The sequence below is a fragment of the Suricata suricatta genome, chromosome 12 (genome assembly GCF_006229205.1).
Source record: "Suricata suricatta isolate VVHF042 chromosome 12, meerkat_22Aug2017_6uvM2_HiC, whole genome shotgun sequence".
NCBI classification, from domain to species: domain Eukaryota; kingdom Metazoa; phylum Chordata; class Mammalia; order Carnivora; family Herpestidae; genus Suricata; species Suricata suricatta.
This window is the reverse complement of record NC_043711.1, coordinates 14,590,690-14,616,241: the sequence shown is the minus strand read 5'-3', so window position 1 is coordinate 14,616,241 and position 25,552 is coordinate 14,590,690. Positions and strand designations below refer to the sequence as shown.

The following is a 25,552-nucleotide window of genomic DNA, read 5'->3' as shown; positions in this document are numbered from 1 at the left end:
TCTCAAATTTTAAGTGTCCAAAACTAAATTCCTGATCACCCCACCCCAAACATGCTTCTCCACCTCAATTAATGACAACTCCATCTTTGCAGTTGATCAGGCCAAAAACCTTGGAGTCATTCTTCACCCCCTTCTTTCTCATGCTTCATATTCAACCTCTTAGCCAATCTTTGGCTCTATCTTCAAAATCCATCAAGAGTCCTACAACTTCCAGTTAAATCCACTGCCGTGACCACCACGGAATCAAGCAGCAACATCCCTTACTTGAACTATTACAACAGCCTCTCTGTTTCTCTTTCCCTCACTCCCTCAGGCCCCAGTTACCACCTATTCTCAATCTAGCAGGCAGAATGATTCTGCTAAAACAGAAGCCAGAGATCAACTTCCAACATAACCGCAAGAGGAACTACACTGACCCACTGCACAGTGAAAACTGGTGAAATAAAAAAGTAAAAGCCACTCACGGCCTCTAGAAACAGCCAGAAAGGTAAACAGCAAATGAAAAAACATCTAGTCAAAAAGATCAATGGAAATTCCACAAGAGAGGTGAGAGTCTATGGTACTTGAACTGATTGCTCTTTCCCTCCCTCCCTCCCTCCCAGCTCAACGAGGTGGGAGTCTCCACTCCTGACTCTGCAGCCTAGAACACAGGGATCCTCCCCCCTCAGCTCCTACTGGGAGGACTTTCTTCCCAGGAGTGGGTTAACAATTTCTCATCCAGCCTCCAGCCAGGTGCCTAAGGCTAAATCCCAGGTAAATATGATCCAGAGCTGGGAGTTCCCTTCTTCCACCCAGCCTCCACTCGTGGAATGAGGTCCTACGTTGGACACAGTGTGCTGACAACACAGGGGCCCTAATCACCCTTATTCTGGCTCGCGAGACAGTGTTTCTCTACAAGGAGAGGCAAGTCAAGAGGGCTCCAGGCTGCTACACACACACACACACACACACACCCCTTCCCAGCAAATACCCAGCAATTAGACCAGAGGTGTCTCTCTCTCTCTCTCTCTCTCTCTCTCTCTCACACACACACACACACACACACACACACACACACACACACACACACACCCCCCTTCCCAGCAAATACCCAGCAATTAGACCAGAGGTGTCACTCTGAAAGAAGACCATCATTGTTCTCACCCCCAGCTCCAGAGCCTAGGCTGAGAGATTTTGCCTCAGGGAAGACGCAGACCACAAAGCTGAGAGTTCAAAGAAGCTGACTCCATTTCCAACAAAGCAAAGAGAAAGAAGTTCAAGCCTAAGGGCACACTCAGGAACAGTGAAGGTTGTGGTGAGAAGCAATTAGAAGACTCAATACACAAACAAAACTGCAGGCCTATTAATTTGTAGGCAAGAACTGGGACCTAAAACAGGTGGCACCAGCTTACTGGGGTGAGAACAAATATCAAACACAGACCTCAGAAACTCTTCCTTTAAAAGGGCAAGAATCCGGGTGCCAGGGTGGCTCAGGCGGTTAAGTGGCCGACTTGGGCTCAGGTCATGATCTCACAGTTTGTGGGTTCAAGCCCCACGTAGGGCTCTGTGCTGACAGCTCAGAGCCTGGAGCCTGCTTCCTCTTCTGTGTGTCCCTCTCTCTCTGCCCCTCTGCAGCTCATGATCTGTCTCTCTCTGTCTCAAAAATAAATAAATGTTAAAAAAAAATTAAATAAAAAAAAAAGAGAACCCAGTTCTATTACCAGCTGACTTCTCAGCATAACCAATGGAGGCCAGACGGCATCTCGGAGAAATCTGCTGCTAGCAGACCCACGGTTTCAGCTCATGTCATGATCTCACAGTTCTTGGGTCATGGTTCTAAATGCTAAGTGTATGTTAATGAGTCCCAAATTTAAACCTTCCTGGGCCACTCTCTTGAGCACCAGACTCTCACCTCTAACTGCCTACCTGACATCTCCACATCAATATCAAAAACGGGAGTGAGAGGAATAGAGCTACATAGGAGTAACGTTTATATCACTGGAATTAAGCTAATATAAGTCTGAAGCTGATTCCGATAAAATGTGCATACTAGGGGCACCCAGGTGGCTCAGTGATCTCACAGTTCATGGGTTCGAGCCCCGCATCGGGCTCTGTGCTGACAGCTCAGAGCCTGGAGCCTGCCTCAGATTCTGTGTCTCCCTATCTCTCTGCCCCTCCCATGCTCACACTCTGTCTCTCTTTCTCTCTCTCTCAAAAATAAACATTTTTTTAATTTAAAAAAAATGTTGAGGGGCACCTGGGTGGCTCAGTCGGTTAAGCCTCCGACTTCGGCTCAGGTCAGATCTCACGTTCGTGGGTTCGAGGCCCGCGTCGGGCTCTGTGCTGACAGCTAGCTCAGAGCCTGGAGCCTGCTTCCGGTTCTGTGTCTCCTTCTCTCTCTGCCCCTCCCCCTCTCATGCTCTGTCTCTCTCTGTATCAAAAATAAATAAAACATTTTTTAAAAATGTTAAAAAACAATAACAGGGGAGACTTCAATATGCCACTCTGAATAATAGAGAGAGAGCAGTTGTTACTTAGGGCTGGCAGGTGACAGGGAGGTGGGAAGGGTGAGGGCTGAAGGTATGACATTTCTTTTGAGGTGATGAAAATGTCCTAATGGACTATGCTGATAGTTCCACATATCTGTGAATATACTAAAAACCATTTTACACTTTATATGGGTGAATTGTATTGTATCTGACTTACATCTCAATCAAGCTGTTAAAAAAATGTCAGGCATAAGTACTAAATGCAATGAAAGATCTGGTTGTGGAGGAAAACTATAATAGTAGATTATTAGGACAATGAATAAAAGTAAAATATGGACTGTGGATCAGACAACAGTGGTATATCAGTGTAAACTTTTTTTTCAATGTTTGTTTATTTTTGAGAGACAGAGAGAGAGCATGAACAGTGGAGGGGCAGAGAGAGAGGGAGACCCAGAATCCGAAGCAGACTCCAGGCTCTGAGCTGTCAGCACAGAGCCAGATGCAGGGCTTGAAACCACAAACTGTGAGATCAAGTCGGACACTTAACCAACTGAGCCACCCAGGAGCCTCCAGTCTAAGCTTTCTTGATTTTGATCATTGCAGTTTAGTGGTAAAGGTACGTGATATCCCTATTTTACTCTCAAATGGCTCATAAAAAATACACACACACACACACAATTGGGAGGGTGAGGGAGGGCGAAAGAATTATAAAGGACATGTGGCAAAATCGAAAGTGGTTAATATGGGTAAAGGACATTACTATACAAGATTTCTTTGCACTACTGTCACAATTTTTCTATAAATTTAAATCATAGCAAAATTAAAAGATATTTTAAAATGTTTATTTATTTTTAATGTTCATTCATTTTTGAGAGATAGAGAGAGAAACAGAGCATAAGTGGGGTTGGGGAAGAGAGAGAGGGAGACACAGAATCCAAAGCAGGCTCCAGGCTCTGAGCTGTCAGCACAGAGCCCGATGTGGGCTCGAACTCACAAACTGCGAGATCATGACCTGAGTCAAAGTCGGATGCTTAACCGACTGAGCCACCCAGGCGCCCCAATGTTTATTTCTTTTTGAGAGAGAAAGAGAGAGGACATGAGCAAGGGAAGGGCAGAGATAGGGAGAAAGAGAATCCTAAACAGGCTCCATACTGTCAGTACAGAGCTCCACGCGGGGCTGCAACTCACGAACCATGAGATCACGAACTGAGCCGAAATCAAGAGTCTGATGCTTAACCAACTGAACCACCCAGGTGCCCCAAAATTAAAAGTTATTAAATAAATATCATAGCAAGTCACTCCTCTTGTTCACGACTGCAGTGCTGGGGCAAGCCCTGCACTGGGCTCTGTGCTGACAACTCAGGGCCTGGAGTCTGCTTTGGATTCTGTGTCTCCCTCTCTCTGCCCTTCTCCTGGTCAGGTTCTCTCTCCCTCTCGCTCTTTCTCTCTCTCTCTCTCTCTCTAAAAAATAAGTAAAACATTAAAAATAATTAAAAATAAAAATACAAAAGTCTGCGGTGGTTGTCCATCTCAGGCAGAATAAAAGGCAAAGTTCTTAAAACAGCCTACGGGACTGGACATGATCTAATATCCCTCCTCCCCCATCACCACCTCCACAGCTCACTTCCTATTATACTCCTTGTTCCACTAAAACCAAACTGGATTTCTTGTTATTTCTTGAACAGACCACACTTGGGGACCTTTACACATGCTCTACCTTCTGCCTGGAACGTCTCTTGGGGGATTTACTCAAGTACTGTCTTCTCAATAAGGCTTTCCATGACCTTGAATTATGGGAAACACCAGCTTATCTCCATCCACACCCACCCAATTATCTATCTAACTCCCCTTCTTGGTCCTCAAAGGACTTAACGGCCATCAAAATATATATTAGTTTACTCTCTTTCTCTTCCAAATTAACTATAAAGCATTATCTAGAGCAGCACCGTACACACTGTGAACACTCAATAAATCTTTGAATTAATGAATACAAGGACATCAGTTTAAAAAAAAAACCCTTAATTTCTATTCTCAATCTCATACCACAGACCTGCAAAGTAAGTATTCACTGCAGAACAACTCTTCTGGAAACTACCCTTTGCAGCTATACCCCCTCAAGCAAATGAATGTGGGAAATGCACCAGATTGCCCAACTCCCCACCTGCCCTTCCTTCACAGCTTCTCCAAGAGTTGGCAGCAAAGAAACAGTCCCTGTTCGTTTTGGCAAAAGCAAAAGTGGCAGAGAGCACTGTCTGGGTCCCCAAGTCCTGCTCCAGGTCCCTGGACTGCTGGGAATGCGAGCGGCATGTGGGACGTCATCAACCTCGAGGCTGCTAAGAGACCTCAAGGATCAGAAGTGCTTGGGGGGCCTGGGTGGCTCAGTCGGTTGAGCATCCGGCTTCGGCTCAGGTCATGGCTCAGGTCATGATCTCACGGTTGGTGGGTTTGAGCCCCACGTCAGGCTCTGTGCTGACAGCTCAGAGCCTGGAGCCTGCTTTGGATTCTGTGTCTCCCTCTCTCTCTGCCCCTTCCCTGTTCACGCTCTGTCTCTGCCCCTTGAAAATAAATAAATGTAAAAAAAATTTTTTAAGGAACAGAAGCGTTTCCCATGGAAATCACCATTTTCACACAGGAATGTTGTGAATTGTGAATACCCTTGTTCCCATTACTTCTAGAAAGTGAAGCATATAGATAGGACAGAGTCCTTTCATAGACAGTGACACGCAAATGTCACTTTCCATTATGTAAACACATTTTATCACAGGTTATCAACTCTCCTGAGTCCAGATTTACAGAATACCGTGGTTGTGCAGAATGCGCACTGAACATTTCAGTCCACAAATGAACCAATGTTTGTGCTAATATTCCCGGAATACTGAAAACGAGAGAAGAGCAACATTTCAGATGGAAAAAGAGAGCACAATGTGATGACCTAAAAAGTTAACGAAAACAACTCCATCAGAAAACAATTACAACCGACAGCAGCAAGTGTTAACGTTGTACGAAGTCTCATCAAAGACCACAAATTCAGGTTCTTCAATCTTCTAACATAGACCTCTCCTCATTACCATTCACCAAGATCCATCGAATTAGCTCAAAATTTAATCCTTGAAGGATTAGGCAGTGTAAGAGACGGGGCATGTACACGCGAACGCCAAAGGACGGAAAAAAAATCAGTGAAAACTGAGGGTTTATCAAAATCGGCAGTGCTCCTGTCCAAAAGAAAAAGGAAGGAACGGAACGGGTCCCCTTGGGAAGAAAATAGGAATTTGTGATAATATAAAGATATCCTGTGCTTATCCGAGGAGACTGGAAGACAAAGCCGTGCTTGAAACATAAAGAGTTCTCGCATTCAGGACGGTCAGTAACGTGGAAACGCGCAGAAGGTGCTGAGAGCCAGGGCCGACCTCAGGCAAGAATACGTAAACAGCCCCGGTGGGGACACGGGAATAGGGCAGCGACGAAACGACAGAACCGAGAACGGGAAGAACCAGCAGGTCGCTGGGCGTCAAGCTCCTGAGGGAGGGCTCTCCGGTTCCCGGCTCAGCCCCAGCGCCTAGAACTGTGCCTGGCTTGTGGCGTGGGCTCAAAACACAAGAGAAAGGCGGATAGTTGCTCGAGCCGCGTATTGTCTGAGGGTCGGAAAGAGGCCCCAAGCCCCCCGCGCCGCTAGGTCCGCTCCTGCCCTTCACTCCCAGCCGGCAACCCTGTGGGCGGCCGGGGGTTGCCTTCTTTCCCTATTGTATTTGGGGGCGGAGACGGGGTCACGAAGCCGGAACTCCTCACTTACTTTTGCAGCCGGGCGCCATGGCGCCCTCCCTCCTCAATCCCGAGACCAACGCTGCGGATACCCACACTTCCAGCGCCGCGGCGCGCCGAGATTCCGCACGCCCAAGATGGCCGCAGATTTGAATTTGGCGCTCGGATCGGACGTTGACGCCATCCAGGAGGCTGCCATGTTGCCCGGTCTCCGTCCAGGGGGCGGGGACTGCGTGACGTCACGAGCAGGCGCCGTAACCAGTGTGCACTCTCCAGCGGGTGGGGGCCTGCATGGGTTTCCCCGCGACAGCCATGAGCAAACGGAACCAGGTTTCGTACGTGCGGCCAGCTGAGCCAGCATTCCTGGCCCGCTTCAAGGAACGGGTCGGCTACAAGGAAGGGCCCACCGTGGAGACCAAGGTGAGCCCAGGCCAGTCGCGTTACCTGAGAAACGGTGCCCGCCCCGCTACTTCCGGCTTCTGCCAAGACTTGGAGGCCTGGCACTGACGGGTCCCTCCTCTCACCTGCACCCAGCACAATATAGATGGGTTTCAGTCCCCAGGCTGGTCCTCTTCAGCCTACTACAGCCTCTTATGTCCAGGAAAATATTTTTTATTTTCCTAGTGCTGTTGTATTCTTGAAAATGACTTGACGCAGGTAAAGCGCCTCGTCCTTGGTAAGATGGTTAAGAAAGATCGCTTTTCTCTCCCTCATTTGCTTATTCCAAAGCCTGTAGTTAGCAGGATGGGTGGTAGCGTAGTCCTGTTTTCCAGATAAAGGAACTGAGGCCGCTGGATCAAATGACCTGATGTCCTAGGCCTGGAGTTTGGATCTTTGGAAGAATGCCCTGGTCTATTGTTATGCTTTATTGTTTAACAACCGCACCCCTTCGGCCCCCCGCCCCGTTCCCCCCGCCAAAAGTATGTTTAAGAATATCTTGGATCTAAATAGAAGAGGAGCTATAAGAAAGAACAGCACCTGAATAATTTAAGGATGGGGATCGGTGGGAATCAACTTCAGAACCCTCCCAGGCTTCAGCCCTAACTGGTTCACGCCAAAACCTGCCCTAGCTCTTTCAATAGGAAGAGACTATTATGCTTAGGGGATGTGTGGAGAACTAAAGAATTTATTTAACACTCTGTGTCTAGCACTTTCACTAATACCCGCCCCTCAAGTCACTTAGAGTTGAGTAAAGGAAACAAGATTGACTTGTAGGAAGTTACCCAATCCGATGAATATGTGCTAAGCCCAGGCATCGTGAAAGAAAATGAAAGAACAAAGAGACGTATCTCCAAAATGCCATATTCTTTTAAAACCTTTTTCCCTGCTTCATCTCTGCCTTCACAGGTCACCACTGTGAACCTCTTCAAAGCTCCTCCAAACAATGACTTTTCCTCTTTCTCTTCACTTTGTCCATATCTGTGATAGTCATCTGTTAGCATTGGAACTACTTGCTTTCTTGTGTATTGTCACCACTAAATCAAACTCTATCTTAATCCTCCTGTATTTTCCCAGCACCTGGCACAGTGCCTGGACCAGGTAGTAGGTGACCAGTTATATTGACTGTGCTTGTCATCAGGCAAGGCTTCACAGAGGAAGGGATACCTAGTTTGAATCTTGAGCATGGGTAGGTCAGCAGGTAGAAGTGGAAAGAAGGGTGGATAAAGGTGTAAAGATGGTGAGTCAGCAGGGCATCAGGCTGGCTCAGTCAGGGGAGCGTGTGACTCTTCATCTCAGGATTGTAGGTTCAAGCCCCGTGCTGGGTGTAGAGATTATTTAAAGTCTTAAAAAAAAAAAAAAGATGGTAAATCATGGACTGTGTGATTGAGGAACTGATGGGAGGGAAAGCCATATGGACTATTCAGACGGCAACAAGGAGCCATTTTTGGTTAGAGAGAATGTGATCAGGGAGTGACTGATCCCCAGGAACAAAAACAGTGATGATGACAAAGAGGATGAGATTTGAGAAAAGAGATATGGATTCAGCAATGAGGAGAACATGAGACCTAATTTTTAGTTTGCTTGAGGTCCTTGCAGTGATCATGTGTGCATCGTTAACACCCTGGAGATTCTAGCTGGAAATGCTGTTTTAGGAGAACTCGGGGCGGGGGAGCGGTAGTTTCCAATTCATAGCGGTGATTTAAACTTAGGCAAGAAGCTTTTCCGTAGACAAATGTCCCCATGTTTCTGTGTTTGAGAAACCAACTGCACTCTTAATCAGGTTGGCAATATAGTCGTCGTTCTAGTAATCTGTTAACAGAAAGAAGTTTCATGGGAAATCATTGTATGATCAAGTTAAATTACCTTATTCACCTTCTTTAGAATTAGTTCAAGAGTAGCTTAGAGCAGCCGCTGTTTCTTTAACCATTTCTCTTATTTTCCAGCCAGTCATGTAAACAAAAAGAGAAGAGAATCAGAATTAATGATTCTTAATCTAATAAACACCGCTAAGTAATATCTACACCCGTTGTGGGGCTTGAACTCACAACCCCAAGATTAAGAGTCGCATGCTCTACTGATTGAACCAGCCAGGCACCTCAGGATTTACTTTATTTCACTGTCCCATTTCCTTGGTTAAAAATACTTATTGGGGCTCCTGGGGGTCTCAATTGGTTAAGCATCCAACTTTGGCTCCAGTCATGATCTCAAAATTCGTGAGTTTGAGCCCCGTATCAGGCTCTGTGCTCAGAGCCTGGAGTCTGCTCCGGATTCTGTGTCTCCTTCTCTCTCTGCCCCTCCCCTGCTCGTGTTCTCTCTCTCTCTCAATATAAATATTAAAATAAGGCTTAATACTTCTTAACTACCTGCTATTTTGTGATCATTTATTGGAAACTTTCAGAAAAAATATGCAAAATTAATGAATAATCAGTAAACTAAATTAAAGAGAATGCACTTGTGAAGTGACGGACCAGACTGGGGAGGTAGACAAAATGAGTGAATTTGCCTTTGAGTAAGTTGCCAGCCAGGGCGTCTAGGTAGTAGTTCATCATTTCTCATCCAATTAGTCATTCACGAAAAGATCAACAAATACTTCTTGAGCTCCTGCTGTCTGCCAGGCTCTGTGCCTCTAGGTACAGAGATGAAACACAGAACCTCAAAAGAGCTCACCTAACAGAACCAGATAGAAAAATATTGGTAACTCAGTCTGATACATGCTCCCTATGAGCCATGCACAGTGTGAGAAGGAAGACAAGGAAAGTACTTCTAAAGAATCTAAGTCTTAGAAGGCGGCTTGAGCAAGTATGCGTCAGGGGCCGTGGGGCTTTCTAGGCACTAGAAACTGGTTCAGAGCCAGGGGTGGCGAAGAAGCTAATATGCTCACGTATCTGCAGTCGTCCAACCTGGAGTCCAGAGGCCATGAGCGTGGTGTAGGAGAGCTGTGTTTCTAAGCCAGCGGCCATTGGGCTTTAGGGCTCGGTCTGGGAGACCAGGCTCTGTGAGAGGTGGAGTGACAAGTTATTGAAATAATGTGTGGTGAGTGTACATACCTTTCAACCCAGCAACTCCACTTCCAGGAATTTATCTTACATAGAACATGACAAAATTGAACAAAAACAAGTGCATAGTAGAAAAAGTAAGCAAAAATGTGTGCATAGTGGAAAAAACTAGAAACAACCAAAATTTTTATGTATGGGGTACTGGTCAAATAAACCATGAGATGACCATATATATAATTAAAAAGTAGGCAGTGATTTTTAAAATCGATAATTTCATACTAATAGACAATTCCAAAGTACTATGCAAAGATATTTTTTGAGTAAAAACATTGGGGTGCAGGATGCATGGGTAGTAGCTCCATTGGTTAAGCATCTGACTCTTTATCTCAGCTCAGCTCTTGATCTCAGGGTTGTGAGTTCAAGCCCCACACTGGGCTCTGTGCGGGGCATGAAGCCTGCTTAAAAAAAAAATAGTAATAGTAATTTGCTGAGGTGCCTGGCGGCTCAGTTGATTAAGCATCTGACTCTTGGTTCCAGTCTGAACTGGAACAGTTCATGAGTTCAAGCCCCAAGTCAGGCTCTGCACTGACAGTACAGAGCCAACTTGGGATTCATTCTCTCTCTCTCTCTCTCTCTCTCTCTCTCTCTCTCTCTCTCTCTTTCTCTCTCTCTCTCTCTCTTTCCACGCCCCTCCCTCTACTCCTCCCCTATGTGAGCACGTGCATGAGCTCTTTCTCTTTCTGTCAAATAAACAAAAGTTGGGGAAATGGGGCTTTAATGGTATCTTGACATTTTTTGAAAATGAATCAAGTGACCAAGCTTCCCACTTGAAACGTGTATAGGGAGTACAGGGTTTCTGTTGGTATTCTCTGTACTTCATGTTGGGGACATTTCATAAAGAAAAGGAAGCAACTCACATAGTATGTACAATATTCTTTTGCATATAGAATGTTTGTTTTTTTAACATTTATTTGTTTTTGAGAGACAGTGAGACAGAGAGTGAACTGGGGACGGGCAGAGAGGGAGACACAGAATCCGAAGCAGGCTCCAGGCTCTGAGCAAGCATTCAGCACAGAGGCTGACACGGGGCTCGAATCCACAAACTGTGAGATCATGACCTGAGCCAAAGTCGGACACTTGACCGACTGAGCCACCCAGATGCCCCACGGAATGTTTTCTAGACTTACATATTTAGGGGCGCCTGGGTGGCTCAGTCGGTTAAGCCTCCGACTTCGGCTCAGGTCAGATCTCATGTCCGTGGGTTCGAGCCCCGCGTCAGGCTCTGTGCTGACAGCTAGCTCAGAGCCTGGAGCCTGCTTCCGGTTCTGTGTCTCCTTCTCTCTCTGCCCCTCCCCTTCTCATGCTCTGTCTCTCTCTGTATCAAAAATAAATAAAACATTAAAAAAAATTTAGACTTGCATATTTCTATATGCTTAGGAAAGGGCTGTAGGATACCCACCCCACTAAAGCTGTCAGAAGGGAGGAGAGATAACCAGAGGCAGGCACCTTTGACTTGCTGCCTTCTGCACTTTGGTGTTATTTTTTGTCCGACTTTGAGAAGAGATGGAAGTGAAAGCGGACAGAATTGATGTGATTCAGCACTACCCTGGGTGGGCAGCACAGGAAGCAGAGGGCCACTGGGAGGGGCAGGCTAGGGCCCTGCCGGGATGGAAATTAATCCCTTTGGGCAGGCACCTCAGGGTCACCAGCAGGTAGAACTCCTCCCTAGGGTGGCAGAGTTAGACTCTTACGAGTCACTTGGAAATTCACTGCCAAGTACATTTAGTCAATAAAGTTACCCTTCTCCCTTAGTGATTACAGTGTCTCACAGAGACCATGGTTGTATTTGGTTCAAGGTCAGCAGTCTACATTATGGTGTCTGTGTCTTCCCCCTAGAGAATCCAGCTTCAGCTCCCAGATGAAGACAGCGATCACAGTGACAAAGAAGATGAACAGCCCCAGGTGGTGGTTTTAAAAAAAGGAGACCTGTCAGCTGAAGAAGTCATGAAAATTAAAGCAGAAATAAAGGCTGCCAAGGCAGGTATGTCTGAGAGTAATCTGAGTTTTCTCCTAACAGTTTAAGGAGCCTGAAGTATGAAATTATCTTATGTCATAGTAGGGGACGTTTGAAGGAGACAGTCCTAGGTTCAAACTTCGGCTTTAACACTCACCAGGTGTGTGGTCTTGAAAAGTTACTTCACCTCTCAGCCTCACTTCCCTCATCAGTAAAATGGAGACAATAACAGTACCTGCTTTATTGGGTTGTTACAAGGATTAAGTGCAAATTTAAACAAAAACATCCTGTTTAAAAAAAAAATGGTTCGGTTTACAATTAGCCAACATAGATGTATTTATTTCATCAGTGTCTAAAGTGTGGTATGCTCCGTGGTATATTTTTTGTTATTCCTAAATATTTATTATGTTGCTTTAAGGAAAAATGCTAGAGTTCCAAACAATCTCTTTTCAAAATACTTAAAAATACAGCCATATTATCAGTAATTGGGCACTGGCGATGGAATACACCAGAAGTGAGTTTCTGTTAAGTGACTGCACGTCCCGTGGGGATATAACAAGGCAGTGAGAAGACCAGATCGAATGGACTCAGGACATCTTTAAATACCATCTGGGATTTTTTCTTGCCGTTTGACGCTCCAGTAAAGGCAAAATGAGAAAAGAAGGTCCTTTAACTTTGTCTTTGCTGCAGATGAAGAACCGGCTCCGGCTGATGGGAGAATCATGTATCGAAAACCAGCCAAGCGTTCCTCAGATGAAAAACGCTCAGGTTTAACAGCAAGCTCAAAAAAGAAAAAGGCGAATGAAGATGAAATAAATAAGCAGGACTCCGTTAAAAAGAACTCACAAAAGCAGATCAAAAACAGTTCCCTCCTTTCTTTTGACAATGAAGAGGAAACTGACTAACTGTAAATATTTTGGACTTGATCTTCCCTTAAGAGTATGTGGGGTATTTTTTTAAATGACATCTTTTTTTCTATTTAAAGATAATACAAGTTCATTATAGAAAATTCAGAAAAAATATATGATAAAAACTTTCTCTATCAGTACCCCTTTGACATGATGCAAACTCTGTAGATATTACCAACGATTAACATTTTGGGAATCCCACGTGGGGACATGTATGTATGTAAATTATATTTTTTAAACAAAATTGGGATTATGTTGTGTTTTTTTTCTGTCCTGATTCTTACATGTCATTATACTGTATTTTTCCAGATCAGTATCATTCAAAAACTTAACATAATTGCTATTGAGAATTTTTTCATTTAATGACAAAATCTTCACTATCTTCATGAGCAGAAGCCCACTGTAGATGAGGAAGATGATAATGTGGCTAGTTAAGAATACTTCCGGGGCGCCTGGGTGGCTCAGTCGGTTAAGCCTCCGGCTTCGGCTCAGGCCAGATCTCACGTTCGTGGGTTCGAGCCCCGCGTCAGGCTCTGTGCTGACAGCTAGCTCAGGGCCTGGAGCCTGCTTCCATGTCTGTGTCTCCTCTCTCTCGGCCCCTCCCCCTCTCATGCTCTGTTTCTGTATCAAAAATAAAATAAAACATTGAAAAAATTAAAAAAAAAAAAAGAATACTTCCCCAGCACCTGCCAAAAGTAGCCACGTAACAGCTCTGGCGATTTTAGAGATACAAGTGGGTCTTGTACAAGTGGGACCTATACAAATGACCTTGATACAAGTGAAGATCTAATGGTGACGTGGTGACTGTAGGTGATAACACTGTAAGGGCGGGGGGAGGGGGGCATCTGGTGGCTCATTCAGTGAAGTGTCCAGCTTTGGCTCAAGTCATGATCTCACTGCTGGTGAGTTTGAGCCCTGTCAGTACAGAGCCTGCTTTAGATCCTCTGTTCCCTCCCCCGCTTCTCCTCCCCTGCTCATTCTCTCTTTCTCTCTCAAAAATAAACATTAAATAAATAAACAAGCAAACAAAAAAATAGAGGGTGGGAGTACCTGGATGTCTAAGTTAAGCATCCAACTTCCGGCCCAGGTCATGAATTCACAGTTCGTGAGTTCAGATCCCACATTGGGCTCTGTGCTGACAGTCCAGCTTAGAGCCTGGAGCCTGCTTCGACTTCTGTGCCTGTCTCACTCTCTGCCCCCCCCCCCCAAAAATAAATAAACATTAAAAAACAGAGATACAAGTGAAGTCTACTTAATAAAGCTTCCAGGTGTTTGATACAAAAAAGATTTGGCAAGCATGAACCTTTCTCCTTGCTACATGCTGTCAGGAGCACATACATGGAACGTAGGAGAAGCATTTTTTGGCCTAAGGAGGGCAGCCCTTTGCTCTGGGTCGTACAGTGGAGGACTCCGGCACTTGGGTCCCGATGCATGCCTGGGGGAGCTGCTGCGCAGCCACGGACTGCCAACCTCTGGACCCGTTGACCCATGAGAGGAATAAACCAGTTGTTGCTCAGTGGTACCTCTTGCTGACACCTGAGAACTCCATGTCCCCTACCCTCCTGTTCCCTTAAGAGGCCCCCTTTACTGTCAATGATCCTAGATTTTATTAGCTTCAAAAATAAAAGTCAAGTTATTTTACAAGCAAAATGAATTTATTTGAAAACAGTAGACGGTTGCAATTCAGGACACACAAGCAACTATAAAACCATAGGCAAATCAGGAGAACCAAGGAGAGGACTGCTCTTTTACAGAGGAAAGGGGCAACTGGGAGTTGTTATCAACAAAATCCCATTAGCAGACGCTGGGTGTTTGAAGCGTAATGGCTTTCCACTGGCCGAGTTGAGACAGACAGTGGCGTTGGCTGGGCCGTGAAGGAGAAAAATCTGCCTTCCTCCCCCGGGGCGTTAAGAGTAGGCTTCTTCCTGGTTGGGAATGCAAGGTATGGCTTTCTTTTGGTTCTGTAAAGGGCTGTGAGGTGTGACTGTGAGCTCCCCCTTCTGGCCTCCCAACTCCATTTTAAGGGAGGTTGTTTTTTAATGTAATTTTTTTAATGTTTATTTATTTCTGAGAGAGAGACAGAGCACGGGCAGGGGAGGGGCACAGAGAGAAAGAGAGATACAGACTCTGAAGCTGGCTCTAGGCTCAATGCTGTCAGCACAGAGCCTGATGCGGGGCTTGAACTCACGAACTGTGAGATTATGACCTGAGCCAAAGTCGGATCCTTAACCAACTGAGCCACCCAGGCGCCCCTAAGTGACGTTTTCTTTATTCAGTTTCACAAATTACAAGCAAGCACAGCCACATACTAATCAACATGCTATTTCCACCCCTCTTTATTTTCATAGAACTTCTCCTCACCACCCTCCCACCAAACGGGAGTCCCACAACAAAAATGTTTATGCAGTTAGTGTCAGCAAGGCTTTCATATTCATGGAAAAGAGAAATCTAGAGATTGAAGTGACTTAAGATCCAAAAGTGAGTGGTAACAAAATCAAAAGAAAGCTCTTCAAGTACCCAGGAGTCCACTCAAATCCCAATAATTTTTTCTGATTAAATCTGAATTGTCCCAAGTATAAACTAGTCTTATATTGTGTTCTCCTATTTAAGTCTCAACAGTTTAAATAACATTGTATAGAGTAAGCATGAAATCATAGTCCAATTTTAAGAATGTTAAGGGGTGCCTGACTGGCTCACTCAGAAGAGCATGTGACTCTTGGTCTTGGGGTTGAGTTCAAGCTCCATGTTGGGTACAGAGGTTACTTTACAAAAAGAAAAAAAATGAATGAAATCAAGAATGCTCCTAAAAAATATATCAGGAGGCGCCTGGGTGGTTCAGTTGGTTGATCGTCTGACTTGGGCTCAGGTTGTGATCTCAAGGTTCATGAGTTTGAGCCCCACGTCAGGCTCTGTGCTGAGGGCTCAGAGCCTGAAGCCTGCTTCAGATTCTGTGTGTCTCTCTCTCTGCTCCTCCCCTTCTCTTGCTCTGTGTGTGTGTCTCTCTCTCTCAAAAATAAATGAAGATTAGGGGCGCCTAGGTGGCTGAGTCGGTTAAGCCTCCAACTTCGGCTCAGGTCGTGATCTCACGTTTGTAGGTTCGAGCCCCACATCACGCTTTGTGCTGACAGCTCAGAGCCTAGAGCCTGCTTCCGATTCTGTGTCCCCCTCTCTCCACCCCTTCCCGCTCATGCTCTGTGTCAAAACTAAATAAAACATTTTTAAAAAGTTAAAAAATAAATGAAGATTAAAATATATATATATATATTGAGAACCAAAAGAAAGTAATGCTGAACATTGCTTGTTTTCAGTAGCCAGATTTATGTACGTTTGGAACGTCTATCATTCAAAACCAATTAATGGCAGTTATTTATTATATACAACTCATTTTATTCTCAAGATAAATATTTCATTATTCTTTTGAGGAGGATGGGGCAAACAGGCTCAGAGAGAATCAGGTCATATACCCACTGAGTGGCAGAGACAGCATCCAACTCAAGACTATAATTCTCAGTCTGCTTTCTTAGCTTTCAGGACACATTGCCTCTTGCTCAACATGGAGAACATTCAGCCCAGCTGAAGCCCTGGTCTTCACGCCTAAGAATCTGGAGCGGGGGCGGATGGCATTTTCATACAAATCTTTCCACACAGGTCATAGGTTACATCCCAAGTTTTATTCTCCAACATGAAGCCTCTGATGTCGAACGAGTGCGGAACTGTGCCTGAAGGATTTCCCACATCCAACACACTCGTAAGGTTTTTCTCCAGTGTGAATTCTGTAATGTTCGCTAAGGTGTGCCTGCTTGCGGAAAGTTTTTTCACACTCGCTACACTTGTAAAGTTTCTCTCCAGTGTGAGTTCTCGCATGCTCAACGAGGGAAGAGTTCTGAGTGAAGGCTTTACCACATTCAGTGCATGTGTAGGGCTTCTCTCCTGAATGAATTCTCTGATGCTGCATGAGGCATGCACTCTGATTAAAGGCTTTCCCACACTCACCACACTTATACGGTTTATCTCCAGAGTGACTTCTCTGATGACGAGTAAGGCATATGCTCTGACTGAAGGCTTTGCCACATTCAGTGCATTTATAAGGTTTCTCTCCAGTATGAATGCGTAGGTGTTTGATAAGGGAAGGGCTCTGACAAAAAGCTTTACCACATTCGGTGCATTTATAGGGTTTCTCTCCAGTATGAATTCTCAGATGCTGAACGAGGATTGCTTTTGTTTGAAAGGCTTTCTCACACTCATTACATTTATAAGGTTTCTCTCCTGTGTGAATCCTCAAGTGCTGAGTAAGATTTGACTGTTTACGGAAACAAGTTCCACATTCGCTACATACATAGGGCTTCTCCCCTGTGTGAATCCTCTGGTGCTGAGTGAGAGATGATCTCTGAGTAAAGAATTTCCCACATTCACTACACTTTGAAGGTTTCTTCTGCATGTTAAGTCCCTGACGGTTCATTTGCAGTGAAATCCGGTGGGCACTTGTGCTGCTTGTAACACGGTGAAGGACTGTCTGTCCAGTAGGTTCAGGTTTACAGGAAACTGTCTCTCAAATTCATGACACTTACAAGGTACTTTCTCAGAGATGATTCTGGTTACAGCAACACTGTCCTGGGAAAGTTCTGTGTGTAAGCGCGCACGTACTGTGCCCTCAGGCATGCCTGCGGGAAGCCCCTCCTCCTTGTCCAGCACGCATCTTCACCTTCTCCAAATACAAACGCCTGCTGACCAGCTTCCCTGACCCTCCACATCTTCTGCAAGTCACTTAACACTGTTTGTTGCATCAGGCTTGGTCTTCTTGCCTGAAAAAAAGAAATCATGAAGGAAGATGATCTGTGCAGAACAAGGGACCTGCATTGCGGAATCTTGATTTTTATCCTCTTCTCAATAATAGAGATAGATCACAATGACCTGGGGGAAAGACTAGATAAAAGGGAGAAGAGGTTAAGTAGTGACAGGTCTTGGGAAATCTATAAAACTCCCTATCATGATTGATTCTGAAACACTCAAATACTAAGAACTGATCCAGGTAATTTAGGATCATCCAGAGTGATAAATAGAATGTGAAAGGGGTAAGTATACTAATCCTGGGTAGACTGTTAGGGGAAATTACTACTGTTATAGTCTCTACTCCTCAAAAAAACAGATGAAAAGTAATTCCATTTCCTGAGGATGCCTATAAGCAGTATCTTGCTCATGGTGCCTACGAAAGTACAAGCTCATCATTGTCTACTGACATTTAGAGTTTCTCTTTTAAGATTTCAGTGATATTCCAGGCTGTTACTTTTGCTGGGTCCATCACCCCATCCTTCCCATTCACTCACCTTGATACGTATCTCTTTGGACCTCTCTCCAAAACATTCAGCATCTGTAGCTCTCCCCCTACGTCCAACTGGAAGATCTTGAGGTTTTAAAACTAGACCCTTGCTTACTGAAAGCAAGTAAGATATTGTTTTGTTTAGAGAAAAATTAGGATGGGGTGGTCCTTGGGGAAGAGATTCCCATTGGCCAGTAACTTGACTATACCATCATGGTCCAGAATCCGGCCTCACGTTTGACACTACTGAAGTGCTTCAGAATCTGATGTTTACTAATCAAATTCACAAGATGATGTAGAAAACAGAAAGTCCTTTGCTGATATAATGAGAAACTGATGGGCTCAGTGTGCAGCTGGTTGACACATTCTCTCCACTACAGAAAACCTGTATGGGAACCAAATCACTGTCATCAGGACACTCCTTAGAACTGGAGAGAGAGAAAGACTTAGATGATCTTAATGGCATCGGACTTTGAAATACTAATGCTCTAAGGGCAGAGACTAAGAACAGATATTCATGTGCCACACATCAGCAACCTGCTCCCTGGATGGTGCTGGAGACACGGACACATTCTTCTTCTCTGAGACCCCTCTTTATTTTAATTTTTTTAATATAAGTTACACGTGAATATATCCTCACTTTAGGGTGGCTCAGTCAGTTAGGTGTCAGACTTTGGCTCAGGTCATGATCTCACAGTTTGTGAGTTCAAGCCCCACATCAGGCTCTGTGCTGACAGCCTGGAGTTTCCTGATACTGTGTTTCTCTCTCTCTCTCTCTCTCTGCCCCTCCCCTGCTCACACTCAGTCTCTCTCTCTGTCTCGCAAAAATAAACATTTAAAATTTTTTTAAATAAATAAATGAAATACTTAGATAACACAGAAGTACGTAGGATAAACTATCATTTTTTTTTTTATCACTACCCTACCCTACCCAAACAAACCCAATCCCTTTACAGATTATCATAAGTTTGGAGTAGATTCATTCAGTCTTTTTACTATATATTTTTATACACATACCATTTGATTCTCTCTGCATCAATAAAATTGTTACATAGGTTCTGCTGTGCTCTTTCCTTTTGTCCCCCCCCCCCCAGTAAAGAATGTGTCTTCAAGATCATTTTTGGGGGGAGGCGATATATATGGATCTACTGAGGCTGAGAATTGGTACACACTGGTATCTCTGCACAAACTGTACATAGAGACTGATCTGACTGGGCAGTACTGTACCACATTGGTGGCTAAATATATTGAATATTTCTCCTGACTGTATCATCTCTATCTTCTGTATAAACTTCCAGTACAGATATGCTGTGAACAGAAATGAACTCCATGTGGTTTAAATGGCTAAACATAAAACCCAAACTCTCACCACACTTTTCTTTCCTTTACTTTTATTGTCTCAAAACGTTTTGTTTTGTTTATTACAGTTACAAACAATGTATGCTCATTCTAAAAAACAGCCCAGAAAGGAAATGACTTGAAATCCCACCACCTAGTGAAAATACAGTTGGTTTTTGGATGACCTTTCTTCTAGGCATATATATGTGTACATATATGATGCATACATATTAAATTACACTGAATACTTCAGACCATAAATAGTCACAATCTGTTCATAGAGGTCCCATAACCTACGAATCCAGTTCACACAGTGCTTTTCTTATGGAATTTAACAGATCCCCAGGGCTCCATTTTGCCTTCTGATGCACAGTAACAACGGAAAAGTTACTATTACTTAGGCTCTTGTTCCAAAGAGAGCCAGGAGCCCATTCATATTCTCTGAGAAGACACTTAAGTCACCTTTGTGATGGGTCTTCCAGTAATTTACCACCAGTTTTCCCACATCTGACTGCCCCACCATTAAGGCATTATACTCAGCAGCTCAGCGAAGTTGCCAGATGTTCTACCAGATAACTGCAGAGGGGGTAGCTACTCTTGCTACAGTTTAAATAGATGTGATAAACAATAAGTACATTCTGTGATCTGTCCTGTAAGCAATTCCTTCATTGCCTGCTTCCACAATGAGCCACACTCACTCCGATTTGAATAAGGTGGGGTCATTTTGGGGTGCTTCTGTGTTTTCAGTCTGCAGAGTTTAGGTGTGATGGTCACTGGTGGGTCCCACTGGTGTAGGTCTGCCACCATTTCTGAATGAGCACCCCGTAACAACCCATCATGGGCTCTCTACTTAGGTTTTACTTACCCAGGGATAAGCTGTTAGGAACACAAGTGACACTGGTTTGTCTCCTGGAAACTTCCCTTGAGGAAGGGCAGGAATCTAAGGCATGGAGGAAGGAGGAAAAAGCTCCCATAAATTGTCAGCTTCTGGATTCAGAGGAACTCAGCAATAGCCCATCCCTAACCAAATAACTGTTTTAAGTCTGGATGAAGAATATCATTATTCTCCTAAAAAGAGTATCACCAATGACAAAAATCATTAAGTGGGCAGTCTTCCGAGAGACCTGACAAAGAACAAAGAATGGGGTCAGGTGCTCCTAAGGACTATCCTGGGGTATCCTGGAGGACTATCCTCCACAGGAGATATGGTTGGAACCAAAGCCCCCTGCCCCCGCACCCCCACCCCAACCTACTGGAAAAGCATTGACTTCAAAAGTCAAATAGCTGTGAGGCTCAGTTAGAGGGTATTAGATCAAACACCGGCCTGAGTCAAGAAGTCTGGATTCTAGTCTGGGCTCTGCCACTAACTTGTTCAATGACCTGAAGCTAGTCACTTGGTTTCATCTGTGATTTGTTTTCGTATCTGTAAAATGAAACTGGAAAATCATTACCAACATACAGTGACACTTTGATTCTAAAAACAAATGGGAAAAGAGCAAAAACCTCAAGTCCAGTCCATCATTGATTGAGGCTATTTATTGAGTTCATTTATTTGGAAAATACTAATTGAGCAGCTACTAAGCATTAAAAAGTGAGACAGTCTCTCTTCTTGAGACTAGGCGGAGTCAACAGCAAGGAAACTCCTCTACAGTGATCTTCCCACAATCAGAGGTAAAGGGATTTCAGGAAAATCAGACTGCATCTATATGAAGCAGAATAGCAGAATCTCCAAGAAAGGACGGGGGGTGGGGGGTGGGGGGAGGTCGTCTTTTAATTTTTTTTTATGTTTTTATTTATTTTTGATACAGAGAGAGACAGAGCATGAGAGGGGGAGGGGCAGAGAGAGGAGGAGACACAGAACAGGAAGCAGGCTCCAGGCTCTGAGCTAGCTGTCAGCACAGAGCCCTACGCGGGGCTCGAACCCACGAACGTGAGATCTGACCTGAGCCGAAGTCGGAGGCTTAACTGACTGAGCCACCCAGGCGCCCCGGAGGTTGTCTTTTAGAAGATGTTCAGGACCCCTCTTCGGAGGAAAGGTTTTAGAACTCCCTCTGAACGGAAAGTAAGAACACTCAAAAAGGCACAGATCTGGTTACCAGTCTAATCCATCCCAATCCACCAGCACCTCCTATTTATTTGACTCTAAACAAATGAATTCTTTCCAAACTGCAACTCAACTTTAATATTCAGCTAAAACGTGAACTACTATAATTCTCGGTGGGAAATTTTTTACTTGCAATGCCCTTTCTCCTCAAGATTCTCTAAGGATTTCACATGGCTCTACTGTAGCACTTTCCGCTGTTTTGATGCTCTGATAAATGCCTTCCTCCACTAAACATTAAGACAAGTAGGGGCATGGGCTCCGGGGCCAAGACTCTCTGGGTTTGAATCCCTGTTCTACCATTTCATCTTGGACAAATTACCTAACCTTTCTGAGGTCTTTTTTCAAATGTTATATGGCGTGGATGCCTACTTCATAGGGTTGTGATGATGCACGAATGAGTTATACGTGGAAGTATTTAGTTAAATGCCTTCAACAAATAGTACCTACCATAAATAGGTCTTCATCTAGTACTATTTTGTTGGTATTAGAGACTAATAAAAACAAAGGAAATTGCTCTCACATATACTCATTCAACCCACGCAACTTTGTCAACTGGAAAAGCAAGGAATAGCATTCGCTTCTGGAAATCAGAATACTAACGCACTCAGATGCGATTCCTCCCTCAAGTATGGAACCCCGGTCTCCCGACTCCCAGACCAGGGCTCTCGAACAGCCTTCTCCTGTCCCTTTTCGGGGCAAGCTGGCCCCCACTCGCGGCGCCCGACCCCTGCTCCAAGATTCACGCGCTGCAGGGGACCGGCCCCGGCTCCGACGGTGGCGCCGCGACTAGATCGCCGCAGCCCTGAACGGCCGACTCAACTCCCCGGGTGCTGGGCCCCGGCACCGCCGCCCACACCTCGTGCGCCCCTAGGGCTTCTGGACGCTCGCAAGCGGCCTGGACCCCGCCAGGCTGCCGTGACGTCAACAGCCCGCGCCGACCCCCGGCAGCGGTCTCCTCTCTAGGAAGGCGGGAGCGGCTTCCTCTCGATGCTTCCTCCCCAGCTCAGCTCCACGCTTCAGCCCGCCGCCAGCCGCCGAAACAGCGCGCAAACCCACCGCACCAGACTCCCCTCCCAGAGTACGGACACCAAACGGATGGGAGGCTGGTGGCCCGCCAGCAGGCGCTCTTGCTACTCATCTTGCAACCTAGCTACAGATTCTCAGCTTGTCAACTTGAGCTTTATTTACCTCTCTGTGCCTGCTTCCTGACTTAGAAAATAGAAATAATAGTGGGACTGTAAGGACGCAGGTCTGATTAAAGTTTCCCCTCTGACCTTGGAGGCCTAGGTGTCGGCTCCTCAGAATCATTAGACAATAGAAGGGCACACGTTGCCCAAGGAAGGAGGGACCACCCTTGTAACACCCAATCAGGAAAGGCCAGCTAACATCTTTAACATTTTTAAGGGTGGGCCTAAAGATGGAGGCTATAAGATAATCACCTATTGCTTAAGACTAGTTGTGCCCTACATGAGGGTCCTGGGCCCACCCTGTGATTGGTCAATACTCTAAATGTTGTGATTGGCTCCCACCAAAAGTATCAATGAATGGTTAAACCTGCTGTCAATGGTATTGTATAGTAATGATTGGACCCCTGTACCTGTGTCACAATTTCCTGTAACTCCCCCTTCCCAAAAACTCATAAAAGCCCTACCCCACCATGTTTCGGGCTCTCCGCATGGATCCACTGTGTTGGTGAAGTCTGTGAGCCCGAGCTTATAAGTCTGTAATAATAATAAAGCCCTTTGCTTTTGCATGCGTGACTCGGTCTCCCCAGTGGTTTCTGGTTTTGGGGAAGATATTGAATTCTTGGGATAACAAATGGTGCATTGGCTGGGAAATCCTCTCCCCCCCCCGCCCCCCAGCCCCTGGTACCCCGACACATTGGGCCTAATCGCCGGCTGGTGAGTGCACTCATTTTCTTGTCTACGGTCCCGCGGCACCAAGGTGGAATTCGGGTCCGGGGTGAGGTCTGAATTCCACGGGCAAGTGTCGTTACCTGTTCACATTCGCGGAGATACGAGTGGCAAGTGCGGCATCTGTTGGAGATACAGGTGTAGGTAGGGCACTCACTCGCATTTGTGTAAGGTTTGAGATAGGGTTCCAGTCCTGCGGCGCTTGCAGGGACCCCAGAGAATAAGTTGGAATCGATCGTACTGGCGACAGAAAAAGACTGGGTCCCCTTGTCTATCTGTTAGGAATCCTGCTGGTGGCAGCAGTAGGGTTTTGGGGGTTTTTTAAATATTTTTTTAATGTTTTATTTATTTTTGATACAGAGACAGAGCATGAGAGGGGGAGGGGCAGAGAGAAGGAGACACAGAACCAGAAGCAGGCTCCAGGCTCTGAGCTAGCTGTCAGCACAGAGCCTGACTCGGGGCTCGAACCCACGAGTGTGAGATCTGACCTGAGCCGAAGTCGGAGGCTTAACTGACTGAGCCACCCAGGCGCCCCTGTAGGGTTTTGTTTTTGTTGGAGACACTTGTGTATGTTTCTCTGTGCGTTTGTTTGTCTAAGTATAATTTTTGTTGTGACTACATTTAGGGATTTCCTTATGGAAATCTGGGGTCTTTACCCTACATAATTTTCTTTGGAAAGCGCGCAAAGACCGTCATCTTACTTTCATTTTCTCCTCCCCTGGCCAGGAGGACTAATTCTTGTGTTCTGTGGCTTAACTCTGTCTTTTGTGCTGTTTTAGTTTGTTAGGACTCACGTCATGGGAAAGTCCGCTTCAAAACCTCTAGACCTGGTTCTGTTTCACTTCAAGGAAGTCAGGGTTCGAGCTCACAGCTTATCACTGGATGTCGAAAAGGGAAAGATGACTATATTCTGCACATCTAAATGGCCTGCTTTCGAGTCAGGATGGCCCCCTGAGGGTACTTTTCACCTTGCAATCATAGAAGCAATAGAAGAAAAGAGTTTTCCAACGTATGGGGGGCCATCTGGATCAGATCCCATACATTGCTGTCTGGAAGGATCTGGTCACTAATCCGCTCGTTTGGGTGAAATCCTTTCTCCCTCCAATATCTTCTCAGGTTCTTGTGACTCGAAACCCAGAAGAAGAAAAGCCGAGACGAACTATGGCCTCGCCCTCAGCCCCCCTCTACTCGGTTTTGCAGGGAGGAGCGGATGAGGATCTCCTCTTTCCCCCTCCACCTTACCAACCCCCCCCCAGTTCCTTCTGACCCTGCTCCTAATGTGCCATTGCCACCACAGCCATCCTCCTCTGCTCCATCCCCTTCTGTTGAAAGGGGCCCAGCATATGGGACCTGTGGCCGAAGGGGCACCACCCCAGACTCCACAATGTTCCCCTTGCGAGCCACAGGACCTATAGACAAGGCAGGAAATCAGCCTCATCATTATTGGCCTTTTGCCTCTTCTGATCTTTACAATTGGAGGTCTCAAAACCCCCCCTTCTCAGAGAACCCCAAAGGCCTCATTGGGTTATTAGAAACTGTACTCTTTACTCACCAACCCACGTGGGATGATTGTCAGCAATTGTTACAGGTTCTGTTTACAACGGTGGAATGAGAACGGATCCTGCTGGAAGCATGAAAGCTCATTCCTGGCCCGACAGGGGTCCCCACCATGAACCCCGCTGACATCGATGCCGGATTTCCCCTCGTCCGCCCCAATTGGGATTATAACACAGGAGAAGCTAGAGAGCGCCTCAACGTCTATCGCCAGGCTCTATTGGCAGGTCTCAAAGCGGCTGCTAGGAAGCCCACCAATTTGACCAGGGTATATGATTTAAGGCAGGAGGCAAATGAAAGTCCCGCCGCTTTTCTAGAACGGGTGATGGAAGCCTTCAGGCAGTTCACCCCATTAGATCCAGAGCATGCAGATCATAAATCAACCGTGGCGATGGCTTTCATTAGCCAGGCTGCACCCGACATTAAGAGAAAGCTCCACAAAGTCGAGCGCCCTGGAGAAAAGAGTCTCCGAGATCTGGTAGAAATAGCAGAAAGAGTATACAACAATAGGGGCCGTGCAGAGGGAAAACAAGTAAAGGCAGAAAAAAGAACTCTCCTCAGATCTTTAGATCTTGTCACAGAACGTGTTTCTTCTTCGAGGGAAGTTGTAATAAGGAGTTTTGGGACAAATGCAGTATTGACATCTTTTAAGATTAATACTAAAATGGGTAGAAACTTCCAGAGCTACAAGCTGCATTGAAGCTGAACAAAAATTAGAAACATGGGAGATTATGGTTTTG

General features: G+C 45.5%; 2 protein-coding genes and 1 long non-coding RNA gene across 10 annotated transcripts in view; 1 reads left to right on the top strand and 2 right to left on the bottom strand.

Moving 5' to 3' along the window:
• KIF15 (kinesin family member 15) overlaps positions 1 to 6,340 on the bottom strand; it is a 64,626-nt gene extending 58,286 nt beyond the window's left edge. Inside the window, exon 1 of the mRNA XM_029917862.1 lies at positions 6,259 to 6,340. Coding sequence (XP_029773722.1) covers positions 6,259 to 6,277 — 19 coding nt within the window. The 5' untranslated portion in view covers positions 6,278 to 6,340. The remainder of the gene's footprint in view (positions 1 to 6,258) is intronic.
• Positions 6,341 to 6,484: 144 nt separating this feature from the next.
• On the top strand, positions 6,485 to 12,830 carry KIAA1143 (KIAA1143 ortholog). The gene is made up of 3 exons (XM_029917529.1): positions 6,485 to 6,647; positions 11,561 to 11,705; positions 12,369 to 12,830. Exons 1-3 carry the CDS (start codon positions 6,519 to 6,521, stop codon positions 12,581 to 12,583), a joined length of 489 nt encoding a protein of 162 aa, XP_029773389.1. The 5' UTR covers positions 6,485 to 6,518; the 3' UTR covers positions 12,584 to 12,830.
• Positions 12,831 to 16,238: 3,408 nt separating this feature from the next.
• LOC115275278 lies at positions 16,239 to 24,007 on the bottom strand. Of its 8 annotated transcripts, none has more exons than XR_003901463.1 (5): positions 22,620 to 22,652; positions 21,184 to 21,292; positions 20,107 to 20,181; positions 17,911 to 18,288; positions 16,239 to 17,388 (listed from the first exon to the last, which is right to left on the bottom strand). It is a non-coding gene; the product is annotated as an uncharacterized LOC115275278 (long non-coding RNA). The 8 variants fall into 8 exon arrangements; XR_003901462.1 differs by lacking the exon at positions 22,620 to 22,652 and adding an exon at positions 21,946 to 22,586; XR_003901465.1 differs by lacking the exon at positions 22,620 to 22,652 and adding an exon at positions 22,534 to 22,575.
• Positions 24,008 to 25,552: the final 1,545 nt, after the last annotated feature.